This window comes from Mytilus californianus, unplaced genomic scaffold (genome assembly GCF_021869535.1).
Source record: "Mytilus californianus isolate M0D057914Y unplaced genomic scaffold, xbMytCali1.0.p SCAF_6, whole genome shotgun sequence".
Taxonomy (NCBI): Eukaryota; Metazoa; Mollusca; class Bivalvia; order Mytilida; family Mytilidae; genus Mytilus; species Mytilus californianus.
The window spans coordinates 71,285,125-71,312,612 of record NW_026262712.1 but is presented as its reverse complement, the minus strand read 5'-3'; the positions used below and the strand labels follow the sequence as shown (position 1 = coordinate 71,312,612).

Sequence of the window (27,488 nt, the reverse complement as noted above, 5' to 3'; positions counted from 1 at the left end):
AACCAATATCTTTTTTTTCCATTTTTTATTTAATTTAGACATCTAACACTGATATGTTTATAAACTGGGATGGATTTAATGATGTCGAGGAATTTAAGACAGGACCGCATGCAAGTGGTATAAAAGAATATATAATGGCTATTGGTAAGCAGTTTTCTATTGTTATTAAGTTAAAGAATATTTTTTTCACCTGACGATAATAAACTTTCACCAAACATTTCATTAAAGTTAAATACGAAATAAAGTCTTTTATCGAAATTAATAGAATTACTTTAATTCCTATTCTCTTTCAAAAATGAAAACAACACGTTATGAATTTCATGTGTCCGAAGCGATTTTCTGGATTTACCTTCATCAGGAACGCTCAATGCCAAATATTTGAAAGCCAAGGATGTACAATGGTTTATGCTATTTTTACTAGGTGAAGTTACACATTGGTCTTGTTGGTCGTTATTTAAACGTGTCTTTTTTTAACAGTCTGTACGAGAAATTGATCCAAACCATTTAATTTTTATTCTAAGGTACTACTGCGGGTGGTAATGATGTTCACGATTTCGAAAATGTAGGAATTGTTCAGCACAAAGCGTTACATAAAATGGTAATGCAAAATGGATATTCATACTATGCAACTATACAAGGTATGTATACTATAACACCTTTAAAATGTTTACAACGTCGTCTTATATTTTCTTTAATGTATTCGTTTATTTGTTACATGTAATTGCAAAATGACCAGCTATATTTCTAAAATTTAGAAATTGAGCATATTCTATGTATGTGTATGCAATGGCTGTGAAACGGGATTTATAAACATATTAAGAATATTTCAGTCTTTACAAAGTTCAATTTGTTTTAGATCAAATCTCCTGAAATTTAAAACAAAATTAAATACAAAAAAACAATGCGTGCATGCATTGAAAATATTTATAAATGTTAATGAAATTAATTTACAATAGCAATTCTAAAGTAATAAACTATATTTCAGCCATTGATTTTGCCAACAGAGTAACAACAGTAATATCAGACCCTATCATAATTGACAGCACTTCACCACTAGCTACAAATAGCCCTATCACAATAGAAAACCGACATATTATCTCTAATACAGAAATAAATGCATGGTAAGTCAATAACAGTACCGTTATTTGTAATTAATAAATAGGTCTCCGTTCTTAGAAATCCTTTCTTTTGAACACGCATGATGTATTCTGTTCTTAACTTTTCATTCCTGTTTAGCATCATTCCAACACGTAAGGAGTCCTCTCGACAAGTTTTGCATAACTTCACGTTTTCAACATACTGCTCGCATAACATATATATTGAGTTTGTAATTTTCGATAAAACATTAACACATTAGAAATGTCTAACCTTAAAATAAATCATTAGATTATGGTTAAATGTATTAAAGCGCATGCAGTTGTTTCCATTGATTTGATGTGTTTGATCTTTTGATTTTGCCATTTGATAAGGGAATTTCCGTTTTGAATTTTAATTGGAGTTCGGTATTTTTGTTATTTTACATTTTTATGCATTGAACATTTTGTGGATTAGTTTCTAAAAAATTGAAACTGAACAAAGTACCACTTTCTCACCGTTTCGGAGCACCTGAAGACTATTCTGTTTTATAGTATTTCGTGTCTTTAGTCGATAGATTATAAATAAGAAATGTTATGTAAGGTTAAGTTGACATATATTATTTTGTTGGTTTATGGTAAACGTATTATCTAACCTTTTAAGAGTGTTTGTATAATGTCCACTCTTAAGTATCCTAATATGTTGATATTAAATGATCCGCATAATTTTAGCTGGAAAGATATATTCACGGACCTGGAAAGTGGCATAGATTACTATCTCTGGTCTATAGGTTCAGAACCTGGATATACAGATATGATGTCTTACGTAAAGGTCATAGACGATGAATGTGGGATGACGGATATGAATAATCCTTTAGATCTATTAGAAGGTCATCTATATTATATTAACGTACGAGTAAGTATGTCAAAGAGTGTTGTTTATTTTCTAAGAGTTGTCAAAACTTGTTTGAAGATTTAAATGATAAAGAAAGGACATGACGTCCCCTTTCACGCAAACAGTATATAAACGAGGGGAACATCATGATATATTATATTATTTTGAAGGCCATGATGAATGTATATGGCAGATCATTTAGGGGACTATATTGCAATTTCTAAAAAGTAACTGGTTGAAAGTACCCAAATGAAGTATTACATGTGAAAAAAGTTAATGCAAGATTAAATAAGCAATCTTTATGAAACATTTAGACTATAACACCACAAGAACAGGGAAATGTTTACGACTTTAACATACGAGTAAAGAACGGTTATGTTGGTTGAATTCGTTACAGAAAATTACTAAATCTGCTTGAAAAGTCAAAATAGCTACATTTTAAGTGGAACTCGTTACCTGCAGTCGATCAAACTGTATCTGTGCGTTGAGGAATACATCTAATAAAACGGCTAATATTAACAAATTACACACTATATTGGCAAAAAAATCCTCTTTCTTTCGTTTTCATGATTTTCTTCATAATATGTTGTTTCATATATCTGATAGTTTTTTTGTTCATTGTTTATAATATTGACAATCCGTTTATGATTGAAATGTATTTCAATTTATGCAGGCATTTAATAAAGCTGGTTTATCAACACTTATAACATCGTGGTCGTTTGAAGTAGATACAACACCGCCAACTAGTGGGCACGTATACGACGGCGATAAAAGTGCTCTAACAGGAGATCTAAAGGATATAGATTATCAGATCGAAACCGAAGTACTTCATTCTTATTGGGAAGGTTTCCATGATTCCCATTCCACAATTAAGGAATATTATGTTTCTATTGGAACATGTCCGCATTGTGAGGATATTTTAACCGAACAGTCTGTAGGAATAGTGTATGGTAAGTGTTTGCTGTTAACTGATATTAGTACATTATCATACGGAAATTACTGAGATGAACTGTATATTTTGAGCAAGACTTAACGATGTTTAACATGTTGTCACATATGGTTTAATTTGAATACACAGATAGACCAAAACTTTATTGAAAGTATTTATCACGTAGATTTTTATATAGCTTCATATTACAACATTTTCTACAAAATGGCTCAACCAATGATACCTTCTTTTTTCTATATGACTAATATGTAAAAGAGGGACGAAAGATACCAGAGGGACAGTCAAACTCATAGATCGAAAACAAACTGACAACGCCATGGCCAAAAACAAACAGACAAACAGACAAATAATAGTACAGATGACACAACATAGAAAACTAAAGACTAAGCAACACGAACCCCACCAAAAACTGGGGGTGATCTCAGGTGCTCCGGAAGGGTAAGCAGATCCTGCACCACATGTGGCACCCGTCGTGTTGCTTATGTTATTACAAATCCGGTAAATAGTCTAATTCGGTAGGTCACATTCGTGAAAAGGGAAGGGTATTGTAGTTACGACATTAGGAACATATCCGATATCATCTGTGAAACGGTTATTCCATAACGGTCAACCAACTCGTGATGGCGTCCGTAAAATTTACGAAGGGATGATTTCAACTTCACCATTTGGAATTCTCGGTTTAATAGCTTCCTTGTGAGCAGCAATCCTCTATCAAGGAAATCATGATAGGAAATACAAGCCCGGGAATATCGTATCAATTGGGAGATATATACTCCGTATGCAGGCACTGCTGGAATGTTGCTACATAGAAATGGAAAGTTCACAATTGGGAAGCTGAAATCATCTCTTTTGTCGTAAAGTTTTGTTTTCAACCGACCCATCATGGTCACTTTCTAGATGTAAGTCAAGATATGAGGCAGACTTAACTGTATCTGTAGTATCCTTTATCTCTAGTTCGATGGGATAGATTCGTTCAACATAGTCACCAAATTTTGTATTATTTAGTGAGAGAACATCATCTATATAGCGGAACGTAAAGTTAAAGGATATTGCTAACTTCTTATCTTTCTTCCTAAGAAGTTCCTGTATGAAGTCAGCCTCATAATAATAAAGAAACAAGTCGGCAAGAAGAGGGGCACAATTGGTTCCCATTGGAATTCCGACAGTCTGTTGAAAAACACCTCCTCCAAACGTAACAAATATGTTGTCAATCAAGATCTAGAAATCAAGCATCTTGATAATGTCAGTTTCAGAGAATTTTTTGTTTGAATCAGACTGACTCTTTACAAAGTAGGATTTATCCCTCCCCAAGACAAGATACTTGTATCTACGTTTGCCATGTAGGATTATCTTAGGCGAAAAAGAAACAGATTATTTTGACAATCAACCTTTTGTCAAGATATTTTAACATAATCAATATATCATGAAATATCTTCTTGTTTCGAACTATTTTTTAAAGTTATATATCCTTTTCATTCAGAGTTTATTCTACAATACCTACATCTTGGAGCTGGATTGAGATATTATACTACAGTTACGGCATGTAACACCGCAGACATGTGTACGACGGTGACATCAGATGGTGTAATAATTGATAATAGTCCACCTTTAGCTGGTGCTGTTCAGGACGGAACAGGGATATATGACACAGAATATCAATCCATGACGTGAGTATTTAATATTTTTGCGAATGCCTGTTCATGACAGATGTTTCTTGTAAAGATCAGAACAAAAATTGTTTATGTTCCATATTTAAATTTGAATTATAATTTAATTTAATAGAAACCAAAGACTCTTATTTATATGTCCATTGAATAGATAGCGTTTTTTACTTCATTGTATAAATTAAGACAACAGTAGTTTACCGATGTTCAAATCTATTAAATTATTTTGGAAGAGGCAATTCAAAGTATCAAACCGAAACTGGAGCGAGACCAGGTTCTTCGACAGGGTAAGTGTTTACTGCTAAGCATACATGTACTATGCATTTCGCGTGACTGAAGTGTTCCCCGTTCTGGAACCAATCTATATCGATGTATTTGGTTTTTAATGCTGTTCAATTTCGCGCTTGATTTAACCTTCAGTAATTAATGCCACTGGTGGTGGATGGTTCGTTCCCGAGGCTATGACGAGCCTAGCAGATTTTTGGTTTTAAATCTTCGGTATTGAATTTAACTTTCAAATTTTTTTATTCGAATTCTACTGAAGACATTTGTAGACGAATCATGTGTATGGCGTACTGAATGTTATGTATTGTATTTTTGAAAACGGAAGGATTAAGTGCAAAATAAAGTATTCATTAGTTTTGATCCTGGTGTTGTTATTTTTTGTGTAATATTTCATTGAAAAATAAAATATAAATAACTTTGAAATTTAGGGAATAAGATTGTTTAGATAAACCCTTTAGTTGCAGACTAATGATGCAACTTTTTTTGTTATAAAATACAATATGAATAAGTTCTACACATTTTATCTTTAATGTCAAATAATGTTTAAATTCAGAACATACTTGTCAGCAAAGTGGTATGGATTCGATGACCCACAGTCTGGCTTAGAAAAATATGTGTGGAGAGCCGGGACAACAAAAGGTGGGGATGATGTTGTCAAACCGATGGAGTTCCATATCACACAGACAGCTGCAATATACAACACATCACTAGGACTTCCGATAAATGAGAGAATATTTGTAACGATAAGAGCCTACAATAAAGCTGGTAAATAATGATAACAGTGATAGCAGATGTTTTACTGCTCCCTTTGTATCTTTCTAGAACAGATATTACAAACCAAACTAATTTAATTAAGAAGATGTGTGTTTTAGAAATATTTTAGAATAGAAGCTGAGAACAGGTCACTAAAACATATAAACTAAGACAAATTCATCTGGTAGTAATGGCGAGATGAGGCTAATGTAAAAATTATGATTCAAAAGTTCTGACAACATGATTTTTTAAACGATTCTAGTTCTTATATGTTTAGTTTAAAATAGTGAAGTCAATAAAACCTGACACAAACCAAATGTTCGACTATATCAACCAATGAATGAAGGGAAAACAACTGTCATACTCCCGACTTGGTACAGGCATTTCCCAAGAAAAATGGTGGCTTAAACCGGGTTTCATAGCTAGTTTTTCTTACGTATGAGTTATGCATGTAGATCAGATCTGTTCAGATTATATCTTCGCGGATTTGTATTGGTTTCGAAAATGAATATGATTAAAACTCGCATATACCAAACATATTCCAGGTGTTGGTTTTTTTTCAAGTAAAACTATATTTCGTAATTAATTTCAGGAATCTGGGCGGAGTCATCATCAAATGGATTCATAGTAGATACAACCCCGCCAAATTTTAAAACTACGCCGGTCTTTTCCGAAGATTTTGGTATTTTTGGATTCTCGCAAATTTATCGTACGTCAATGAAAATAGAATGGGATATAGAAGATACAGAATCATTCATACAGAGACAATACGTCTCTATAAAGTCTCACATTGGTGGAGAGTTCATGCTGTCATCACATTCAGTATGTCTGTAAACTATAGAACTATAGAATTTTATGTGATTTACATTATACTAATGTGAACAAATGCAAGGAAACTGCTAGTCGGGAACTGATATTGTTGTTTTTATAGACGAATGAAATTAGGTATAGTTTGTTTGCGAAACCGATAGAATAGTTTATTTGGGCTCGGATAATAAATATCCATTTACCTTTTTATCGGTTTTCGAAGATCAATAATTAGCCATTTATCAGTTCGAATACATCAGCGAACCATTTTTGAATTTAGACCTTATGTATGTAGAAATATGTCTACATGAGCACATTAACATAATAACAACACACCTGCTAAACGTTTCACAATTGATGATACTCAACTGCCAGTGAATATTTTTTTGTGTCTGAGAATGGCAATGAAGATAAAAATTTATTATACATTAATTATATAAGCATTGTATTACAGATAAATGGTATAGCAAGATCGTATGTGTTTACTGGATTAGATCTCCATGATGGAGTAACTTATTACGTTTCAGTTATTTCCTGTAATGGTGCAGACATTTGCACTGACGCTACCTCACTAGGAATGTTCGTTGACAGTACACCGCCGTCAAGAGGTTTGTTTTTGTTGGTTATGAGTTATCACGAAACCACAGAATAATAGGAACAATCATACATTGATTTTCATGCTTGGAACACCCGAATAGCACTTCTTATATTAAGGATATGAATTATTAGTTAATTTTGTTGGTTTTGTTCATATTTAGTTGTAGAAATAAAAACCAAGTGATTACTTTAACCCTTACATTTCCACTAATTATCATGATTTATCAGTATTCTATAATAAATATAATTTGAAAATTAATCAAAGATCGGTTATAGTAATACATATAAGTTTCTTTCATCTTGCAATAGTATAACATATTTGACTATTCTTCCCTTCTTTACCCACATATTCCTCATACAAAACTTAAAGACAAAATGAAGAATTGGTCTGACTTTGTTTCATAAAAACGAGTGGCCAATGGAGATACACATATTTTGTTGTAGAGAACATTAATGGTTCTATGTAAAAAAAAACACTCAGCTACAAACAAAAAATTCTCTGAAACTGGCATTGTCGAGACGCTTCATTTCTTGATTAATACTTTATTTGTTACGTTTGAAGGACGTGTTTTCAACAACAAATTGGCATTCATATGGTAACCAACGGTGCTCCTGAGTACTCTTCCGACGTTTTCTTTTATTCATATGTTGATGACTAAACACAGAAGCTTCATATAAGCTACCATTATAATTTAATGTCACGTTTCGCTATATAGATGATGTCTTCTCACTAAATAATTTCAAGTTTGGTGACAATGTTGAACTCATCAATGCCATTGAACTCGAAATAAAGAATACCTCAGCCATAGTTAAGTCTGCTTCATAACTTGATATACGTCTATACATTGAAAATAAGGCTTGATATAAGGAGAACTTAACGACAAAATAGATCATTTAAGCTTTCCAATTGGGAACTTTACGTTTCTTTCAAGCAGCATTCCAAAAGCGCCATCATATGGAGTATATGTCACCAAATTGATAAGATATTCTAGCGTATGCGTTTCCTATCACGATTTCTTTGAAAGAGGAATGTTGCTTACAAGTAACCTATTAACCAAGGGTTCAAGTGTTGAAGTTGACGATGGATATGTTCCAATTGTCGTAACCACAATCCCGTCCTATTTTCTTCGAATGTGACATCAACGAATATGTACTGACATAGGAAACACGTCAGTTGTCACATTATCTGTTTATCATTCCAGAGCACTCCAGATTAAACCCGATTTTGTGTTGTCAGTCCTTAGTTTTTTAGGTTATATTTTGTAGACTTTTTTTTGTCTTTTCGTCGTTTTTCGTGTTTTTGCCATGACGTTGGTAGTATATATTTGATGATGACTTAAATATTCCTTTGGAATCAGCCGCTTCACTTGTATATCTATTCAAAATCAAAACAAATATGTTAGTCATCTTTTTTTCACACAGGTATGTTTGCAATAACGACCGATCATGCATCAGACCCTGACTTGGCACGACATTCAGCAGGTTGGATGACTTGGACATCACATGCAGTGTATCTTGCCTGGCTTGGATTTAGTGATGTACATTCAGGAATTGACCATTACATGGTTACCGTTGGCTCATCCTACATGGGAAAAGATCTATCTAAGGTAAGGCCTGTTTATCTTCCAATAAACATCTGTTCTGGTTATTGTTTTTTTTTAATTGTTTGGCTGAACAATTTTTATAATGGTAATGCAAAGAGTTAGTTGAACAAGCTGAACATAATCTTAGAAACAAGGGCGTGTGAAGGTGTGATTTGCCAATTTCCCGCTTCCTTATGAATTTGAAAAATTGTTTAGCAGTCTTCCTTTTCCCCTTAAAAAAACCAGGATTCACAACTAATTCAAGAAGACATGCAGTTAATACATATACTAAAAGTAAGTGGTTGTTTTACATCAAGTTTTTGTAAACCCCTTACCCTTCCACCCAGATATGCTTGTTATAGAAGACGAAAATATGTTAATTTTATACTGTGAGATGCATGATTAAAAATACACTAAAATAGCTGCAAATTTACATCGGTGATTTTATGAATCACTACCCATTCAATCTAAAAAAAATGATATCCTAGTTCGCATTAACCGAAAATAGGAAAATTGTCGATGAAAAGTTGTGCTTGCATAAGTATCTCTTCTACATTGTTTAGGTTACTTACGTTTCATACATAATGTCTTCTTTTTCAAAACTTTTATTCTAAGAACAGATTTTATTCCGTGTCTCATGATTACTCTGAGAATGGTTATATTGAACATTGTTTAACATGAATGGACTTTAATTGATAGGACGTAACTACAATACATACTCATACTGATACTAACACTGACCATGGTGATGAAGGAAAAGTTCAACTGTTCACTGTAGAGACCAGCAGTATTTCAAACCTTGATACGCTATTCATAACAGTTTGGGCTGTTAACAAGGTATTGTTGAACCCAGTAGTTTTCTTTGAATTGTTGAATATAGCTCATGTATATTTTTTGCTGCTTTATTTACAAACGCAAAGTTTTGAATTTTGATGATATTTTATTCATTCTTGGCTTGGAAGAAAATTTACATAATGATACAGGATATTAATGATACATTACACATCTTTAAAACAATATGTAAGGAATGACATATGAAAATGAAATAAATTTCCTGATTAAAGAAAACTTCAAGCAACTGTTTTTTTTTTAATTAATAACTACTACTTTTCCTAAACGATGTATAGATAAACGATTTGTTAATAGGTTGGTTTAAGGAGTCATTTGGTACATTCAGCTTTCACAATTAGTCCTGGTGGTTCACTTGATTTAATTCGAAGATGTGATGCACTTTCATGTGAAGGTCACTGCATATGTGCTCCACAGGATCAACAATGTCCTTACTCTGCTTCACTTGGAAGTTGCAATGATATAACATCAAGTAAGTTATCCTCAAATCAATGTTAAGTATATTATTTTTGTTCATATCAGTATTGAATATTGTATAAAACAATATAGTATTTTAAGACATAATTGGTTTTACTTTTCTACCAAAACACTGTTAAAAGATAACAAAGATGTCAGCACTTGCATATTGACAAGTTGTATTTTTGTAATACATTAGTATTCGTAGGAACGAAAGATCACACCGACTTGTTTTAAGGTTGATGCTATTTTATCTTTTGCTTTCTCTCCATTTGATTAAAAAAATTGCAATGTCTAAGTTTTACCCTTTGTTATACATTTATCATAATCTGACGTTTGGTTACTTTGTATTTGAAGCTGTCTTTAGTGATACTCATTACAGTTTATTGCTGGTCAGAGATACTAATGGATATTTTGAAAGTGACCAGGCTGTAACAGCATCAAATAATGTTTTAAGAGGAATGTGGATACTTTCACAGGTTCTGACTTATAAGCCGTTGTGGTATGCATTAAATAATGAATATTTTACAAGTTCTAAACTTATTGTGAAATTTTACCTCTTTATTTCTGAATTGAAGGCATGTTAATCAATTATAAAACGTTCATATTAGATGTGTAATGTAAAATATTTACGAACAGTGAAATACGATAATTGTCAATTTTGTGACAGAGACTTAAAGTGGTTGAAAACTATTAAATGTGTTAACACTATATAAGTTTAACGATCAACATCACGAATTAGTTGACTGATACTATATATCTGTGTTTTCACAGTCTTTATTCTATAGATACAAAGTCGTCTAATCAGCAATGTAATTGATCTTTGCTTATTAGCGATTGTGAAATCTTGAATGAGTGTGAAATCGCATGGCAGGTGATCCATGCATGGCAAGTGATGCTTTTCCTGTCAACACATCCAGCCTCTCTGTTTTTGGAGTTCATGTGGTACCCTCAGTTTTTTCTTTGTTTTCCCAATCGTTTTATGAGATTTAAACATCGATGGAGTACTTTTGCTTGTATACATTGATTTAAAAAATCCGGTGGAACATACCAAACTGAGAGTCAAAACCCATAAGTTGAAAGACCGAAAGAATCATGGCAAAAAAAAAACGACAAAAAGACAAACAACTGTCTACAAAACACTTCATAATGCATGCAGTAGCAACTAAGCAACACGAAACCCACCAATGACACTCTGAACTATAAACTTCGAAGAAGGATTCCTACTGAAATGTGTTGAGTGGTCGACTTTAACAATTGTCCAGAAAAATTCTCTTTTAAGGGTTTGTCTGATAGGTTGTGTGTATAACACATATTGAAATGATCTTGTGAACACAATCAACTTCGTTCTTTAGTTGGCCTTTTAAACTATTTTGATGAGAGCGTCACTGATGAGTTTTTTTTTGTTGACGAAACGCGCGTCTGGCGTACAAAATTTCAATCCCTGGTATCTGCGATGAGTTTATTTGTGTACTCAATAAAATGTCTTCCGCATACACAATAAAAACAAATTAGGCGGGAACACATGAATGAAACTTTCAATTTTCAACAGATATGGAAGTTTTTTAATCAATATAGGTATGAATGGAGTGTCGGAAGTTCGGAATTCAGCACGCCTCTTGGCATATATGATATACAAGAGGAGAAGGTTTGGCAAGATGCCGGGCAATTGCATGATGCTATTTATACCATTGAACAAGGTGATTGTTACATATTATAATATACACGAAATGAAAATTTTGATAAAAGTCGAAGGCACACTCTTAATAAAAGACTCGATTATGGTAGATTTGATTGGTGGAAACCCCATAAATGTTTGGATCAGGGCTTTTTAAACAAGCCGAAATACCGCGTTATATCTGGAAATGTCAGCGAATATCACAGAATTTGATATATTTAGTAGTAAAATTATAACACAAAACGGTAATAGATTATGAATTAAAAAGATTTTATTAATATTGCAATGACAATCAGAAATTAAGCATTACATGGCCCGCACTGTCAAAAAATATACGAAAAGACAGAAACAACATCGGACGACTTCATGATTTTTTACCGTTGTGGAATATCTGTGTTTCGGATTACCAAGGAAATCTTTTAATTGCCGCAGCCATAACTCCTTCCTCTTTTTCTCAATTGTGATTTGACCTTATAAAGACTAATCAAGAAATTTGTGCATACCAGGAGCCACACGACGGTTGCCACATGTTTAGCATGATTTGGTGCCTTTTCCAGTTCACCTGAGGTCACCACCGTTTTTTGATTTATGAATTTGTATTGTTTATTTGGTAATTTCTTCCTCTTACAAAATGTATATACTCTACTTTTTTTTTATCTATTTTTATCAATAGGTGGAGAGTACTTACACAACACATTGTCATATGCTGTATTTGTAAGGGTTTGGTATTCAGTCAACACTTATGCTATATTTAAGTCAAATGGAATATATGTAATGACTCAGGCTCCAGTGGTAGCGTCTGTAAGAGGCAGATCTGTAAGTTTATTTATATTATAATTCAGTCGGGAAAAGGTCAATAACTACATTATGTCTTAGAATATATCTTGTTAATTAAAATACTTGATCTCAAGGTGGCATCACCTTATTTTATTCAAGCATTAACAATTTTAAAACTGAGGGTACACAGGTTCACGGTCATTACAATTAGCCTTGTAGTTGAATAAAATATGAGGTGTAAGGCATTTTTTCTTTTTATATCATTTCAAAAAACCAATATTTCAACAAGGTTAATTCGAGTTTTATTTTATTCAAAATAACACTTCATTTTGATCGAATATGCTATGTTCAAAAATTAACGTAGAAACTACTTTAATCAAAAGCAGAGAGTCGATAGTGTAAAGATCCAAAGATGATGGGAAGTAGATCTGTATTACCATTTTGTTTTTGATTTGGAAATAAATGTTTAAATACACATCCACGTTCATTTTCTATATAGAGATTACTCTATCTATATGTAACATTATACTTACTTATTAAAAGGTTAATTCCTAATTATCTTACTGCATGTCGATACTTTTATTTTGGCATTGCACAAGTAATGTCTTCGTTGACTGTCCATGGCGTTAAAACACTAAATCCCTGGGATGTGTTTTAATTGATTTTAGTCTCTGATGCATGATTTTTTATTATTAATTGTTTTTGGCTTTTAACTAGCTTACAGTAACTGCAAGTACTCTCAAATCGTACTTTCGTGTTAATTCGACCTGTTGATACAACTTGTAATGCATTTTTGTTATTTATTGTTTACTTATTTATATATCTCGTCTCACTATTTATGATATTTCCACCTTTGATAAGTGTTTGGTATGACGATAAATTTTCACTTCTGTTCTCGTACTATGAACAACAAAATTATTTATTTTGTAATATATATTTCCGTACTCCATTGTATACCTTACTACAAAATTATTTTTATTTACCTGTGTACGTTATTTTCTTTTGGCGATATTTTGTCCGCGGTTATGATTGTCTTTCTGATATTGTTCTACATCTAATCCCCTTGTTTTATTAATTTTATATTTACATTATGTCATAGATCAAATTTATTCGTTCAGTGTATGTTCACTTGTTTTTGTTAATATGTCTTTTAATAGAGTTAAGCCATTTCAATTGATATTTTATAGTGTGTCTTTCTATGTTGTGATGTTACACTATTGTTTTAGGTTGGGCGAAGGTTGACGCCTATTAAAACGTTAAAACCCACTGCATTTGTTTGCACCTGTCCTAAGTCAGGAACCTGATGTTCTGTGGTTGTCGTTTGTTGATGTGGTTCATAAGTGTTTCTCGTTTATAGTTTTTTTATATAGATTAGACCGTTGGTTTTCCGGTTTGAATGGTTTTACACTAGTCATTTTTGGGGCCCTTTATAGCTTGCTGTTCGGTGGTAGCCTTTTTGTCTTTTCGTCATTTTGTGTTTAATTACTCGAAAGAAAACAGTTTTGTACCATTCTTATTTTCTGGTTAATAGACTAAATAGTGGCAAACTTGATGTTGTTGTTGTAACATCTAGATAAATTATCTCACTCGCCATAAGTACACACTTTTCTTTAAAGGTTGTCACTCTTGAAAAATTAACAGACATTTTGCACTCTTTTAATTCGGCCTTTGAACAATCCACAAAAAGACTGCATGAATTAACAAAAATATATGACATAACAACAGGACCAAAAAAATCACTTACAGCTACATCCTCTAACAAAATAAACCTACAAATAAGACAAACAACAACTAATAATACATGATTCAGATAGCAACACATGATACTAGCACTAATGTGTTGGGTTTAAATCAGTTTAATATCTTTGATGAGTTTTACAACCACTGAGTTGATGCTATTGCTGGTGGAAGTCTGTACTCGCATACAATATCCTTGATACGTTATTTTCTATAAAATTATAAAGTTATTCAAAACAAAACGAGTTTTCTACTCCCAGAATAGATAACATTTGCCGTATTTTGCACAGCGTTTCGGGATTGTGGTCATGCTCTTCAACTTTTTTTTATTTGGCCTTCCAATTGATTTGTTAGTGTGCCATTGATGAGTGTTGTGTAGACAAAACGTCTTGCGTACTAAAATTTAAGCCTGATATCTTTCAGGAATTTTTAATACTCTAGTATATTTAACATATTTTTTAAGGTGATGCAATACCAATATGCTTATGCAAACAATCATCAATAAGTTATAAATTCTGTGTCACGTTTTAGCTTTTAATTGGTAAAAAATGTATGTATACGATAAATAAGTTATCCAAATTGGTTGGTCCCATATATTCTCAGGTTGATGGTTAGTTCAATCACGTCTATTTAACTTAATAATTTTGAAATTTAATGGATATGTACATATATATAAGAACAAATATAGATAGAATGTATGATGTTCTAGGTGTCGTTATAAAATAAAGTTGTGATATTGCCAACGAAAAAAATATCCAAGTCTGTTTTGGTCCGAATTGTAACTTTTTTTACGATTGTTTTATATTCAGGTGATAGAGCGAGTACAAGGGACTACATTCAAGGATCATGATTTCATGAAAATGGGACGCCCAATAACGTTTGATTGGAACGGCAAATTTCTTGAAGCTGAGGAGACTATCGAAAAGTATCGATTGTATCTGAGTACTTTTCCAGGAGGTATGTTGTTACTTATACAGGAATAAAAGAAAGATTTCATAAATTACCATTCTGGAAAACACATAATTTGATGTAGCATCTGTGGATGAATGATTTCAATAACAGTATTGTATACAGTGTCGTGTAGAAGATATTCGATATAGGAATATTTTTTTTAAAAAGAGAAATGCTTTTTGAAAAAGACTTTACATCCCATCAAATGTAAACAATTTTATTATATAATGTAAAACTCTTTTAAAATTAGATCGAGAATAAATACGACATAAAAAGGAGAAAGATTTCTAGTTGGCAAATGAAATCAATAATTGAAGAAATTGACAAAAATAACATTTCCGGTAAAAATATACTCCTTTGACGTCCTCAAAACCACCTCGTGTAAAATCTGAAACAACTTTCGCATAAAACATAGTATGTTTTCTCCATGTATACCAATGATATGCTTTCTATATCAGGTTTCCTTATATTATATTAAGAAGTTTTTGTTCCTTCTTAAAAACATATCTTAAAAAATGTTCAAGCTTTGAAATTCTCGAATTATTTATCCAATACAAATTATTTCAGCATTAAGCAATAAATAAACAATAAAACTAAATTTCTATTTTAGGACATGATATCATGAAGGTAAACGAAGTGATTCCAGGAAAAGAAAGTGGCTACAATATGTCTAGAATCATTCTTACACCAGGGGTTATCCATTATGCTAATGTTATAGCATACAATTATGCAGGAGCCCATACTACATCATCCTCGGATGGGTTCATGATTGACTACAATCATCCTACTGCAGGAATTGTTTATGATGGCCAAGGTAATGATATCCATATAATTAAATTTATGTAAGACACATTTTAATTTTGGTGCTTTCCTGTCGTGTTGGAAATTAAAAAAAATAATACTTTACAAAATTGGTGCGTCCGTAAAAAGAAAAGAAACATTTTCTAATAATCAAAAATGAAAACAACACGTTATTAATTTCATGCCTTCGAAGCGCTTTTCATGATTTGCCTTCATCAGGAATGATCAAAGCCGAATATTTGAAAGCCGAGAATGTATAAGAACCGAAACAATTGAAGAGCTATATTATCAAAAGAGTACTTAAAAATAGCCAAATCCATCTAAGGTCAACTTAGCCTGAGGGAGTTTGAACCTTCGTTCCATAATAATTTTCTGCATTCATAACTGAGAATTTAAAATATATATATATAGTATAAACCATTCCAGTGTCGAAGCAATGAATTCTTAATGAATGACTCTCTCTGGAACAAGCAGTCTACCAGCAGCGGTGTCAATCAAGTGATAGAAATTGAAAATAAGACGTATTTTGCGTCCGCAGCGCTTTTCTTGATCAACTTCCATTAGAAATTGTAAAACAACGTCAACATCATGTATATTGAAACGGTTTGTCAGTCTTATTTACTATATCAAAAGAGATTTAACAAAAACATATTTTCCTTCTTTATTTTAACTCTTGATAAGTAAGACTTGTAAAAGCACTGTTTATGTGTACGATTTGTGAATCAATTTCAAAGGTAAAAATGACCTTGAGTACCAGAATTCCTCAGATGTGGTAGCAGCCCATTGGCACGGGTTTATCGATACAGAATCTGGTATAACATCATATCTATGGTGTGTTGGATTAACTAATTTTATTGGTAACAGTCCCACAAAGACGGAATGCTCAATCCTGAGTTGGACGAACGTAGGACTTCATGTATCAGCTTCGAGAAATTTGACATCTGATATTCCTTCAGGTGAGACTTGTTTCTTTTATAGTTTGTAAATTAGTTTGAAAGCCACATTCAACTATTGTTTTTTTTAATCGACAGCTGATTGATCAAGTCTACTTAAAAAGAAAGATAATTTAACACAACGATGTTTTTCTTGATATCACATACAGGCTTGGATAATATTAGTATCAACGAATAATTCATACACGAACAAAAATACTTATGACAATTTTTCTGCAAAATATAGAAGAATCAAAATATGCTACATTATGTCTGACTGGTATATATTTTTATTTAAATTGTAAAATTAAATGAACAAAGAAACCAAAAAAATCTAAGGCAATGTTTCGACTTCATCAGGACTCTTGCAATTTTTATTAGTTTATATCTTTACATTTATTATTACATCAAAATGCAATTGAAAAGGCCAACACAACTTTCTTAGTTAGAAATAGTTTATCAAATCCTAACGACCCGATTCATGGTTCATATTTTCCCTTAAATCTCCTTTGAAATGCATATTACGCAAATGTAACGCAGATTGAACTATCATTGAACTATTTCTAGAACAATGTTGGTGGAATTATTTAACAGACTTAGTAATATGCTGGTGGTCCAATTGACTGCTATTTTTTGTTAATGATGTCAACTATATTTTTACATGAAATCAACTATAAATCATGTTTTGAGAAATAATAATTATAAATTTATGATATTTCAGGAACAAAAATATATCATAAAGTATACTCTGTTGATGGTGTTGGTTGGACATCTCCGACCGTAGTATCCGATGGTGTTACTGTAGACACAACTCCACCGGTACCACACAAGTTCGTTCTTTTAGGCATTAACTTCGTTTCCAACCCATCTTTTGAAATAACTGGCGGGAATGAAGTTCCCTGGCTTAATATCAGTTCAACAGATATTTGCAACATGGACTTTACCTACCATCCATTGATGTGGTATATTGAAACTTATTCATGTATGGCCGTTATTTCTTCTAATGTTAATTTAGCAAAGGACGGTGGAAAATTCTTATATATTAGAGGTAGTATTACACAGAAAGTGGACAATATTACAGAAGGGAAGACGTATCAAGTGACGTTTTACTCGAGCCATTTGTCTTTCGTAGATTCTTCCTTAGCCAACAAGGAAGGGTTTATACAGTTGAACAACGAAAAACACGTGTTTCTTATTTACACTAAAAGTTATCGTCAAGATAGCAATGGTGATGTTGACGATCGAGAAGAGCTTTCCTGGCATAGTCATACGTTTTATTTCACGGCTGATATAAATGAAGCGAATATAACGATTGGCAGTATAGATCTGACGACAGGAATATTTCTGGATGAAATAACTGTACAGGAAGTGAACGTTAGCACGGAAAATATAAGTGGTCATGTTTTAGGCCATGTTGTTTACTTACACGATTGGAGTTCCATCCATGGAGCTTGGAGTTTTACAGACCCGGAATCATCAATTATTGATTACAAATGGTCTATAGGTAAACACATTTACAAAGAAAATGAACCTTAAAAAATGAAAAATACAAAAGTATTTAAAGCGAAAGTCTTATAATGTGAAATGAGAAAAGATAAGAAATAAAGTATTCAATAATAATCAGTATAAATATTGAGGTGAACATTATTTTAATGTTGTTTCATTGTCACAGTAAATCACACAAGGGGCAAATAATATACGTCAGTTTCAAGACGATAACATGTTAATGATATATGTATATATCGTCTTTGTACTAGACAACCATACCGATTCTGGTCTTTACGTGCTAGTCTACAAGGTCTGAAGAAAGGAATATTATCTTACCTAGACTTATTATTTTGACTCTAATGACCAGCTATGGTTCTTACTCCGAAATGCTGCGTTCTTGACGCAGGAACATAAATTTTTTTTTAAGATAACCAAGTAGTCAGGGATCAAATCCTCGACTTCCAGCACTCAATGCAAGCAGACTACCACGAGGCGGAGGTAGTTAGTAGAGAAAGTGAAACGCAGTACCAAAATATATGTAAAAGATAATTAGGAGGGGACCAATTTAAGTAATAAAGATTTGATTGAGATTCTGCTTTTTTACAGACGCATCATTTCATCTCTGTCGATTCAAACCGAATCAGAATTGTTAAAAAAGCAGTTTTAAATTATTGAGAGAGGTGTATGTTTATTTTTCAAAAGATAAATGCAACCTTTACATTTAGTATAACATATCTCTGTTCAAACCCTGCAACTATACTTCTCTGGGAGTTATATTTCAAATAATATTTAATAGATACTGAAATCAAACCGTTTGAATATATACAAGAAAGAATATGACTGTAAATTGCAGGACAAGTTTTTCGATATCAAATTAACTGGGCCATTTTAAAATATGGTGCTGGCAAAATTTCGTTAGCTTTGTTTACGATATCTCTAGATTCCCTTTACTATTGTCCTCAGTTGCAATTAATTGCACAGGAAAACTTACGTTTTTCTATATACAACTGGTAATGAATAGTTGATAACTTGATGCTGCAGCCATTTTAACTATTAATTTTATGTTTTGATAGGCTATTCAGAAGGAGGCACACAAATACAACCTTTTAGAAGTGCTGGACTGATGAATTTCGGCATCAATAATAATGTCACGCTTGTACACAACACAAATATTTACATAACAACCGTTGCAATGAATGCTGCTGGTTTAAGAGCAGTGTCGTTTTCTAATCCAGTGTTTGTAGATCTTACACCACCTGAAATTAACTATGTATATGATGGGAGAGGTAGGTTTGACAGTTTTACAAAGGAAGAATTGAAGGACGAAATTTTCTACGAGAATGCACTTTAAGTGAAATCAAAGCTTTCGAATAAAAAGGAGAGTGAACCTAATCAATGGAACAAACATATATTTATGAAATAAAGTTGGTCTTCAATTAAACGCGAATAAAATTAAGGCAGTATACTGTATCACTGTTTGACGTAAAGAAAATTTTATAATTTACAGAAACATGTATGACTATATTGCGGAAAAAAGAACGTGGAAAATGATTTGTTTCATGCATAAAAGTTCTAAATTAATATTTTAATGTTCAAAGCTATTTACATAATTCCAGCACGCCACTCAAAGCACAGTTTATGATTCGCTATTCAAAGACTTTTTGTTTTTATACAATGGATTTTGTGATACTGTCGTTCGCATGTTTGTCCATCGTTCTTCCTGGTATGCTTTTCGTTTTAATCTATTTCAAACTTTCACATTCGGGCATATATTAATTGTATATTGATTCTTATATGTTTGCAAACATAGAAATATATTATAGACATCGACCAATCAGCTGTTGCTTAAAGTCTTATAAATAATTATATCCTGAGTTATAACATAAGTAAATGAACGGATGTCAATAATTTACCAAAGTTTATTTGAATTATTGTCACTGAGTCGTTAGTATTATGTGTACTGTTTTGTGAATCATAAGGTTGGCTTTTCTCTTTATTTTTACTTCGTCATAACATTGTTTGACCTTGTTTGACATATGATTGGTATTGCCCTTTGTATCTTATAAATGTTGACAGACCATACAAAAGCGTTTTTTCTCTTTTTGAAGTCGTGTTGTTGGACCCTTTCTTAAGGTTCAGTAGTGAACTGATCAAAATTAAAAAAAAATATTTTGGTCTAAGTAAACTGCAATGCTTTTGTGTATTATTTTACGTGGAATTGCATATGCCATAAGTAATATACAAAGGACTTTCCATGACAGTAGATATAATAAAACGGTATCTAAATATGTAAGCATTATGAAAAGCATTTATCTAAAAAATATCTATAAACTATATACAATCGTTTAGGAAAATTAAAATATTTGATTTTGTTAATTGATATATTTTACAATTTAGAAAGAATTTTCCTTTCGCATGTAATATAATTGATTTGTTGATAGTTGGTTGCTAAAAGTCCAGTGGCAAATATGTCAGGCATGCTCAGGACGAATAAGATATTTGAAGTTATATTGAAGATAGCGAATCATGTATGTTAAAAACTGTATTTTGTATTATTATCACAGGAGAAGATGAGGATGCATGGACAATAAATGAAGTTGCTGCTAATTGGGCATTTCAAGATGCAGAATCCGGAATAAAGCACTGTGAATGGGCTATAGGTAATTTCAATAAATGCATAGAATACTCAAATGATACATTTGATCCAATTGACGACGGTGGTGCATCTGTGAAGAAGCTTCGTGTTTTGCAAGTATAGATGGTGGAAAATTGACAAATTTCAAAAAGAAACTCAAGTAGTTCAATATATTAATAGCTACAACAGATTCGTTCTTGTTCTTAGGAGATTCCGGGAATAAAATAACAAACAAAAAAGACAAGATCCCTCCCTCTACTCCAACATAAAACAATAAAAATTCCAAATATACTAAAAAAAAAAAAGAAAAAACAAAATAAACTATTCATTAAATTATACAGATTATGTGACACTCAATAAAGGCAACAGTAGTATACCGCTGTTCAATAATCATAATTCGATTAAGCAAAAACAAATCCGGGTAACAAACTAAAAACGAGGAAAACACCTCAACTATATAAGTGCAAAACAACGGAACAAAAGAAACACTGAACTACAACAAAAGCAAACGCCAACATACATAGAGACGGACTGTAGATAACAACTGCCATATTCCTGACTTGGTACAGAACGTATATTAAGAAAAAATGTAATAACACTACAAAATTGACGATTTAACGAAATGATAAAATTATCCATCCACTAATAGCGCGTCATATACCTTTTTTTTTATAACAGTTTCAATATAACCATGAATTGAACCAGCATTTAAAGGAATTAACAGACTCTAATGATACTATCAAAAATATATTAATTCTAGGTTGTAATCAAACCATTAGTTTTAAGTGAACTAAACCAGAGGGCGAGTATTATAAATAGTATGCATCAGTTTAGTAGGTTAGCATAGGGGTATATATTGATTCTGAAACATAGTGCTTTAATACGGACTCTGTTGCTGATTTCACTAATTTAGTTAAGCCTTTTCAATGTGAATTAGTACTGTAAATTTACAGAAATTATTGCGAGGTTTTTATAAATGGGAATAATGCGACTGGGTGAGTATCGCAGTAATAAAAACTCGCATTTTAATTCGATACATATATATAACTGAATGCCGATTTTCCTGAATCGCAATAATTAATAACGCACTTTTGTCCATTCTTCAAAAATCGCAAGCATAAAAGCACGAAATAATTTCTGAATTTACAGTATTAATGCCGAATTGATTGATAAAAGTTAATTTTAAGTTTACTTGTGAAAAAATATTCAGATATTTATCACTTTGTCCATTTATAGCATTAACAGTGAATATTTAGAAAAGGGAAAAAATATATTAAAATAATGTTATTTGTGTATTAGATGCTTTATAGAATTTATTTTCGAATGATTTAATTAAATAAAAACAAAGCAGCCGGGAGAAATTACATTAGAAATTAAAGTGTAATATTTAATTATACTTTATTGTTTTCAAATATTTTAGGATATTCACCCGAGTCGACTGATCTACTACCGTATACAGATGTGACAACGAATACAGCGTATATGGACTTCCCCTACAGCGTATTAGAAAACCATACAATTTACACTACGCTACATTGTGAGAACAATGCTGGTTTGTTGTCGTCTAAGTCTTCGGATGGCGTTAGAATATCGAACAGGCCTCCATTGTCAAATTCAGCAGTGGTAGAGATTATACCACTATCTAGTACTGAGTTCAGTGCTGAGGAAGGATTCCTAGGAGTCTCTGATAATGCCAGATTAAAATGGTCTGGATACACAGACAGCATTGGAATAGAAACATATGATGTAAGTTTCATTAAGATAGAGTTTCACATTTAATCTTATGGAAACTGATACTGTCACGTACTGTGTGGTGGCCGTAGAAAGTTTGCCCGTGCTTGAGGTGTATACTCTTCTTTATTTTAAAAGTTATGGTGTATTCATTCTCGAGATAACTTCACTCATGTGTGCCACAACATTCCTATCCATGTTAAATTTTCACTTTCTAACATTTATTGAGGGGATCAATATACCGTTATTTACACCGTACTGGTTACAGGAACTATGGTGATACCAAACTAGGTTCTATCTGAGAAACATGCAATATATGCCCTCAATTTTAGAATTCATTCATTTATTTTTGTAGTATTCAAAATTATCAGTCAAGATGTGTTCTACAAGTTTCACCAGTCCTTCACCTTTCATCTGATACCTAAATTACTAAAATATATTCTACGTAGTTTGATATTTACACCTATGCGTAGATACTATTTTGTTTTAATAAAATTATGTACTACTTTCCAGTATGTTCTTTCTGACCGGGCCCGATTTGGTGGTGTTGCATCTTACAAAGTATATCTGAATCATTTTGCAAGGAATTCCGCTCAAACCGGTGCTACCCGTACGAAATTATAAGGCGTATTACGCCTGGAAACCTGGTGTAAACCAGGCGTAAGTGGTAGTTACGTGTCCAGATCCAGGCGTAATGGAGCAGGAAACGTAAATTTGTAGCATTTACAGGCGTAGAAAAAAGTGGTAAACCTGGCGTAAATTGAAATAAGCCAGGCGTAAATTTTCCTACGGGAGTAAAACTGTTGGAAGGGCGTCAATCATAATACCCATAATGCTTCAAATTTGTTTAAAGGATCATGGGAAATTTTTTCAAAATTTGGCTCTCTGGTATTAGCTTGCAAGAGTTGGACATATGGCAGCTTGATATATATTCAGGGGAAATTAGCTTTTTTTTGTGCTTTTTGAAAGAATTTGAAATTGGAATTATGGAATCAAATTGATGAATGAAAATTGTGAAATGAAAGGAAAGTAGTATACATGGTCATGGTAAATAATAATTATGTGAGTAACTAAGTTATTAATTTTTATTTTTTTACCATAAATTTCAAATTCTGGAAACCCTCATCCTTGAATAATAACATCAAATCTTTCACAAGTTAAATTACAGTATTATCATTGATTTTTTTAGTTTAAATGACATTAATTTTCAAAACAACATGATAGTCAAAATGCTAGTTTTATTTCAAGAAAAATTAATTGTTATAATTTTTATTTAAACTTAAACTTAATTGATCCAGTGTCTGTCTAATATGTATTTACTTATATAGCTTCTTCAATGGTTAATATTTCAAGTTTTATGTCAAACAGCGAGAACTTTAAGCAACAGTATATCAAATACACAAAGTACACAGCTAGGGTAATACACTGATTTAAATTAAGTGTAGTATTATGTAAGGACATTACGCCTGGTTTATTTATTGACCAAGTGTACTCATTTGCATATTACGCCTGGTTTTCTGTCAACCAGGCGTACTCAATTAAATATTACGCATGATTTTACGCCTGGTTTCCGCCTCAGTTACGCTTGGTTTCCGCCTGGTTTCGGCCTGGTTTCGGCCTGGACATGCATTCCTTAAACACTGCAATGACTCCAGGATAAAGTATGATTTCTACGCCTGGTTTCCGTGTCATTTTCAGGCGTCACATTTCGTACAGGTAAGGGCTGTCTTAACCTTGCAGTGAGGTGAGAGTTATTTTTTTTCTCCGTGCTGAAGGCCTCGCTGTGACTTTTAGATGAAGATCAGCAATAAAAGCGCTGTTCCTTTGCATTTTGTATGTTTTCTACTGTGCATGCACTGATTTTTTGTCATTGATAGATACCCCATGTCCTTTGTTTTCTACACTTAATATCATTTGTGTTTCGAGTCCTTTGAATTTCTATTGATCGCAATACATGAAGTACCAATTTCGATTTAATGTATGAACTGCCCTGATTGACCTGGGGTCATTCGGGAGAAATCGCGTCTTGGAACATTGTTAAGATATTTGTTTCGTGACGTAAATTTTTTCCGGGAGAAAACACCTTTAGAAAGATCATGTATGGTCATTTAAAGTAATACAAGGACTTGGTTAATTTGTATAAGCTTATTGTTATAAATATTTTGACATTCCATTCTTTAATGACCATTAGTTCATTGTTTTTTTACGATTTTTGATTACTGTTTCAGTTTTAGATTTTTACTTTAACACTATTTATTACATGTACTACAGTTTAGTATTTTATCATACAACACCAATGACCTTAAATTACCATGTAAAAACCATATTTTCTTTTTTTTAATGTAAAATTATCGAAAATTTTGCATGAATCTGAATATTAAATGGGACCCAATTAGATGCTGGCCTAGAAATCTATTATTGCTAGATAACTTAAATGCAACTGTTACAGTAGTCTTAGTACAACATACTGACTCGTTTATTGCAGGTCGAATTTGGTACCAATAAAGAAAAAATGTTCTTCCCAAAAAGTCAAGAAATTCTGTACAGTCACTTTACAAAATTATCACTGGCAGATGAGCAGCAACAATTTGCCATAAGGGCAATAAATACGCTATTCCTGAAGTCAGCAATTGTTCAGAAAAACATTTCAATATTTACACAGAACCCTCAGGTTGAAAGTAAGTAGCTTATTTTTTAATCGAACAATATATATGCAGTCATGATATGTTTTTAATTCCAAAATCAAATATAAATTGAATAACCAAAGTGTCAATAATATAATAAACTGTTAACAGAGAGATATGTCTCGCCTTTTTGTTATTTTGATAATGCAAATGTTGAAATTAAAATAGCAATACTTTAACATGTAAGTTATGCACTGAAAAGTACAGAGCTAAACAATATCCACGAAAATGAGCTAATGCTAATACAACTGCAAACCAAGTACCATTGACTTATCATAAGTTGTTCCCTTTTAACAAATCTAAACACAAACATTAACTTGTAAACTATGTAAAAGTTTCAAAGTGAATGAACCATGATAAGGGGGCGGGGCTATATAATCTCCATGGAAATGAGACTTGCAAATGCCAATACATTTGCATACCAACTATCAACGACTACAATTAGTGTTTCATCTTAAACTGATCTAATCACAAACTTATACATGTAAAACTGAGCAAAAGTTTCAGTCAATAGACCATGACTGAGGGGTAAGGACCAAATATTCTCCATTGAAATGAGATGTGCAATGCTTATATAACTGCATACCAATTATCATTGACCTACCACTAATGGTTCCCCTTAAACTGACCTAATCACAAACTTATACATGTTAAGTAAGCAAAAGTCAATAGACCATGACTGAGGGGACGGGGCCAAATAATCTCCATGGAAATGAAATATTCCAATGCTTACTGTACACCATATATCATTGACCAATAACTAATGGTTCCCCATTAACTGACCTAATCACAAACTAAAACATGTAAACTAAGCAAAGGTTTCATAGTCAATAGACCATGACTGAGGGGTTTGGGCCATAAAATCTCCATGAAAATGAGATATGCCAATGCTAATACAACTGAATACCAAATATCATTGACCTACCAATCGTGGTTCACCATAACTAGACATAATCACAAACTAATACATTGTTGACGCCGCCGCCGGAAACAGCATACCTATGTCTCGCATTTTGACTCCGTCAAGGCGAGACAAAAATGAGGAGATGTGGGTTGATGGCCAATGAGATAACTATCAACCAGAGTCAAAATGAAGTGGTAGTAAGCAGTTATAGGCCAGTGTATGGCCTTCAACAATGAGAAAACCCCATACCGTATAGACGATTTAAAGTTTTCATGATATTAGTCTTTCTACGTGTTTGATATTTTCTTTATATAACTTTGTATTACCTGTACAGGTACTCCATTGACTCTGTCTTGGGTAAACAATGAAGTAGTAGTTTCGTGGAATGGAATTTTTAATTCAGACAGTGATTTATATTACGAAGTGTCTGCGGGAACTACAGGAAGTAGTGTCAATATTCTTCAATGGCAATTTACCAACCAGACTAGTATTACATTTGGGATTCCTGCGACAGTTACAACAACAACCGGACTGAATGTCTTCCTAACAGTAGGAGCAGTATCTGTTGGAGGAGAATATATAATCAAAACGGGGAAAATTATTCTCCCATAAGCACTACGACCAAAAGACAAATATTAGATATAATCACGTATTTCATTGTAAAACCGTCCAGCATGTAGCATAGCTGTAAAATTTCTTTTTAGTTAATCTGTTGTCTTTGAAATCTTAATAAAATCAATATCATTCAAAAATATCATAAAGAATACTTACTTATGGATTCGTTCTTTTTTTACTGCATTATTAGTGATAATATTTTTCTTGTATATATATTTGAAGGAGTTGTTTTTTTAAAGGAATGAACGCGTAATATAATTACTCAATAAACATAAACTCGTGGTCAACAATACTGACTTAAATATGTACTTTTAATCCCATAAACTTAAGCGTTACAGGGTTGAAGGGATAAAACAAAATACACGTCTGTCTGTTCACTTTTTGCGGTAAAGGCGGTCTCATCTTTTTGAATTTTGCACAGTAATTCAGCGCTTTACTCAAATTCAACACAGCTATTGAAGACTGTTGGTTAAGAGAAAAAAAAAGTATTTAAAAAAATAGGAACTCCAAGGTAAAATAAAAAAAGGGGAAGACAATAAAACCAGACAAAATCAAACGTTCGACTCGATCAACCAACAGAACGAAAGAATAAACTGTCATATTCGTGACTTGGTACAATGTCTGAAGACCAACCGTGACATATG

The 27,488-nt window shown here is 32.5% G+C and overlaps 2 protein-coding genes and 1 long non-coding RNA gene across 3 annotated transcripts; all 3 read left to right on the top strand.

Moving 5' to 3' along the window:
- Nucleotides 1-36: 36 nt before the first annotated feature.
- LOC127704616 (uncharacterized) lies at nucleotides 37-1,115 on the top strand. The gene is made up of 3 exons (XR_007983418.1): nucleotides 37-144; nucleotides 522-638; nucleotides 986-1,115. It is a non-coding gene; the product is annotated as an uncharacterized LOC127704616 (long non-coding RNA).
- Nucleotides 1,116-6,272: 5,157 nt separating this feature from the next.
- Nucleotides 6,273-9,953, top strand: LOC127706594 (uncharacterized). Its single transcript, XM_052211249.1, has 5 exons — nucleotides 6,273-6,441; nucleotides 6,881-7,034; nucleotides 8,446-8,630; nucleotides 9,306-9,443; nucleotides 9,753-9,953. The coding sequence occupies exons 1-5, from the start codon at nucleotides 6,337-6,339 to the stop codon at nucleotides 9,951-9,953; spliced, it is 783 nt and encodes a 260-aa protein (XP_052067209.1). The 5' UTR covers nucleotides 6,273-6,336.
- A 321-nt stretch (nucleotides 9,954-10,274) lies between these two features.
- Nucleotides 10,275-26,897, top strand: LOC127704609 (uncharacterized). Its single transcript, XM_052208727.1, has 12 exons — nucleotides 10,275-10,413; nucleotides 11,490-11,611; nucleotides 12,263-12,405; nucleotides 14,913-15,060; nucleotides 15,665-15,868; nucleotides 16,590-16,811; nucleotides 17,509-18,291; nucleotides 19,349-19,561; nucleotides 20,840-20,935; nucleotides 22,331-22,656; nucleotides 25,127-25,319; nucleotides 26,564-26,897. Exons 1-12 carry the CDS (start codon nucleotides 10,373-10,375, stop codon nucleotides 26,839-26,841), a joined length of 2,769 nt encoding a protein of 922 aa, XP_052064687.1. The 5' UTR covers nucleotides 10,275-10,372; the 3' UTR covers nucleotides 26,842-26,897.
- Nucleotides 26,898-27,488: the final 591 nt, after the last annotated feature.

Coding starts and splice junctions, on each gene's coding strand:
- LOC127706594 (XM_052211249.1), top strand. CDS start 6,337: ATGAAAATAGAATGGGATATAGAAGATACAGAATCATTCATACAGAGA. Junction 7,035..8,445: donor CAGTACACCGCCGTCAAGAG/GTTTGTTTTTGT, acceptor TTTTTCACACAG/GTATGTTTGCAATAACGACC. Junction 8,631..9,305: donor TGGGAAAAGATCTATCTAAG/GTAAGGCCTGTT, acceptor TTTAATTGATAG/GACGTAACTACAATACATAC.
- LOC127704609 (XM_052208727.1), top strand. CDS start 10,373: ATGTGGATACTTTCACAGGTTCTGACTTATAAGCCGTTGTG. Junction 15,869..16,589: donor AATTGTTTATGATGGCCAAG/GTAATGATATCC, acceptor TCAATTTCAAAG/GTAAAAATGACCTTGAGTAC. Junction 19,562..20,839: donor CTATGTATATGATGGGAGAG/GTAGGTTTGACA, acceptor TTATTATCACAG/GAGAAGATGAGGATGCATGG.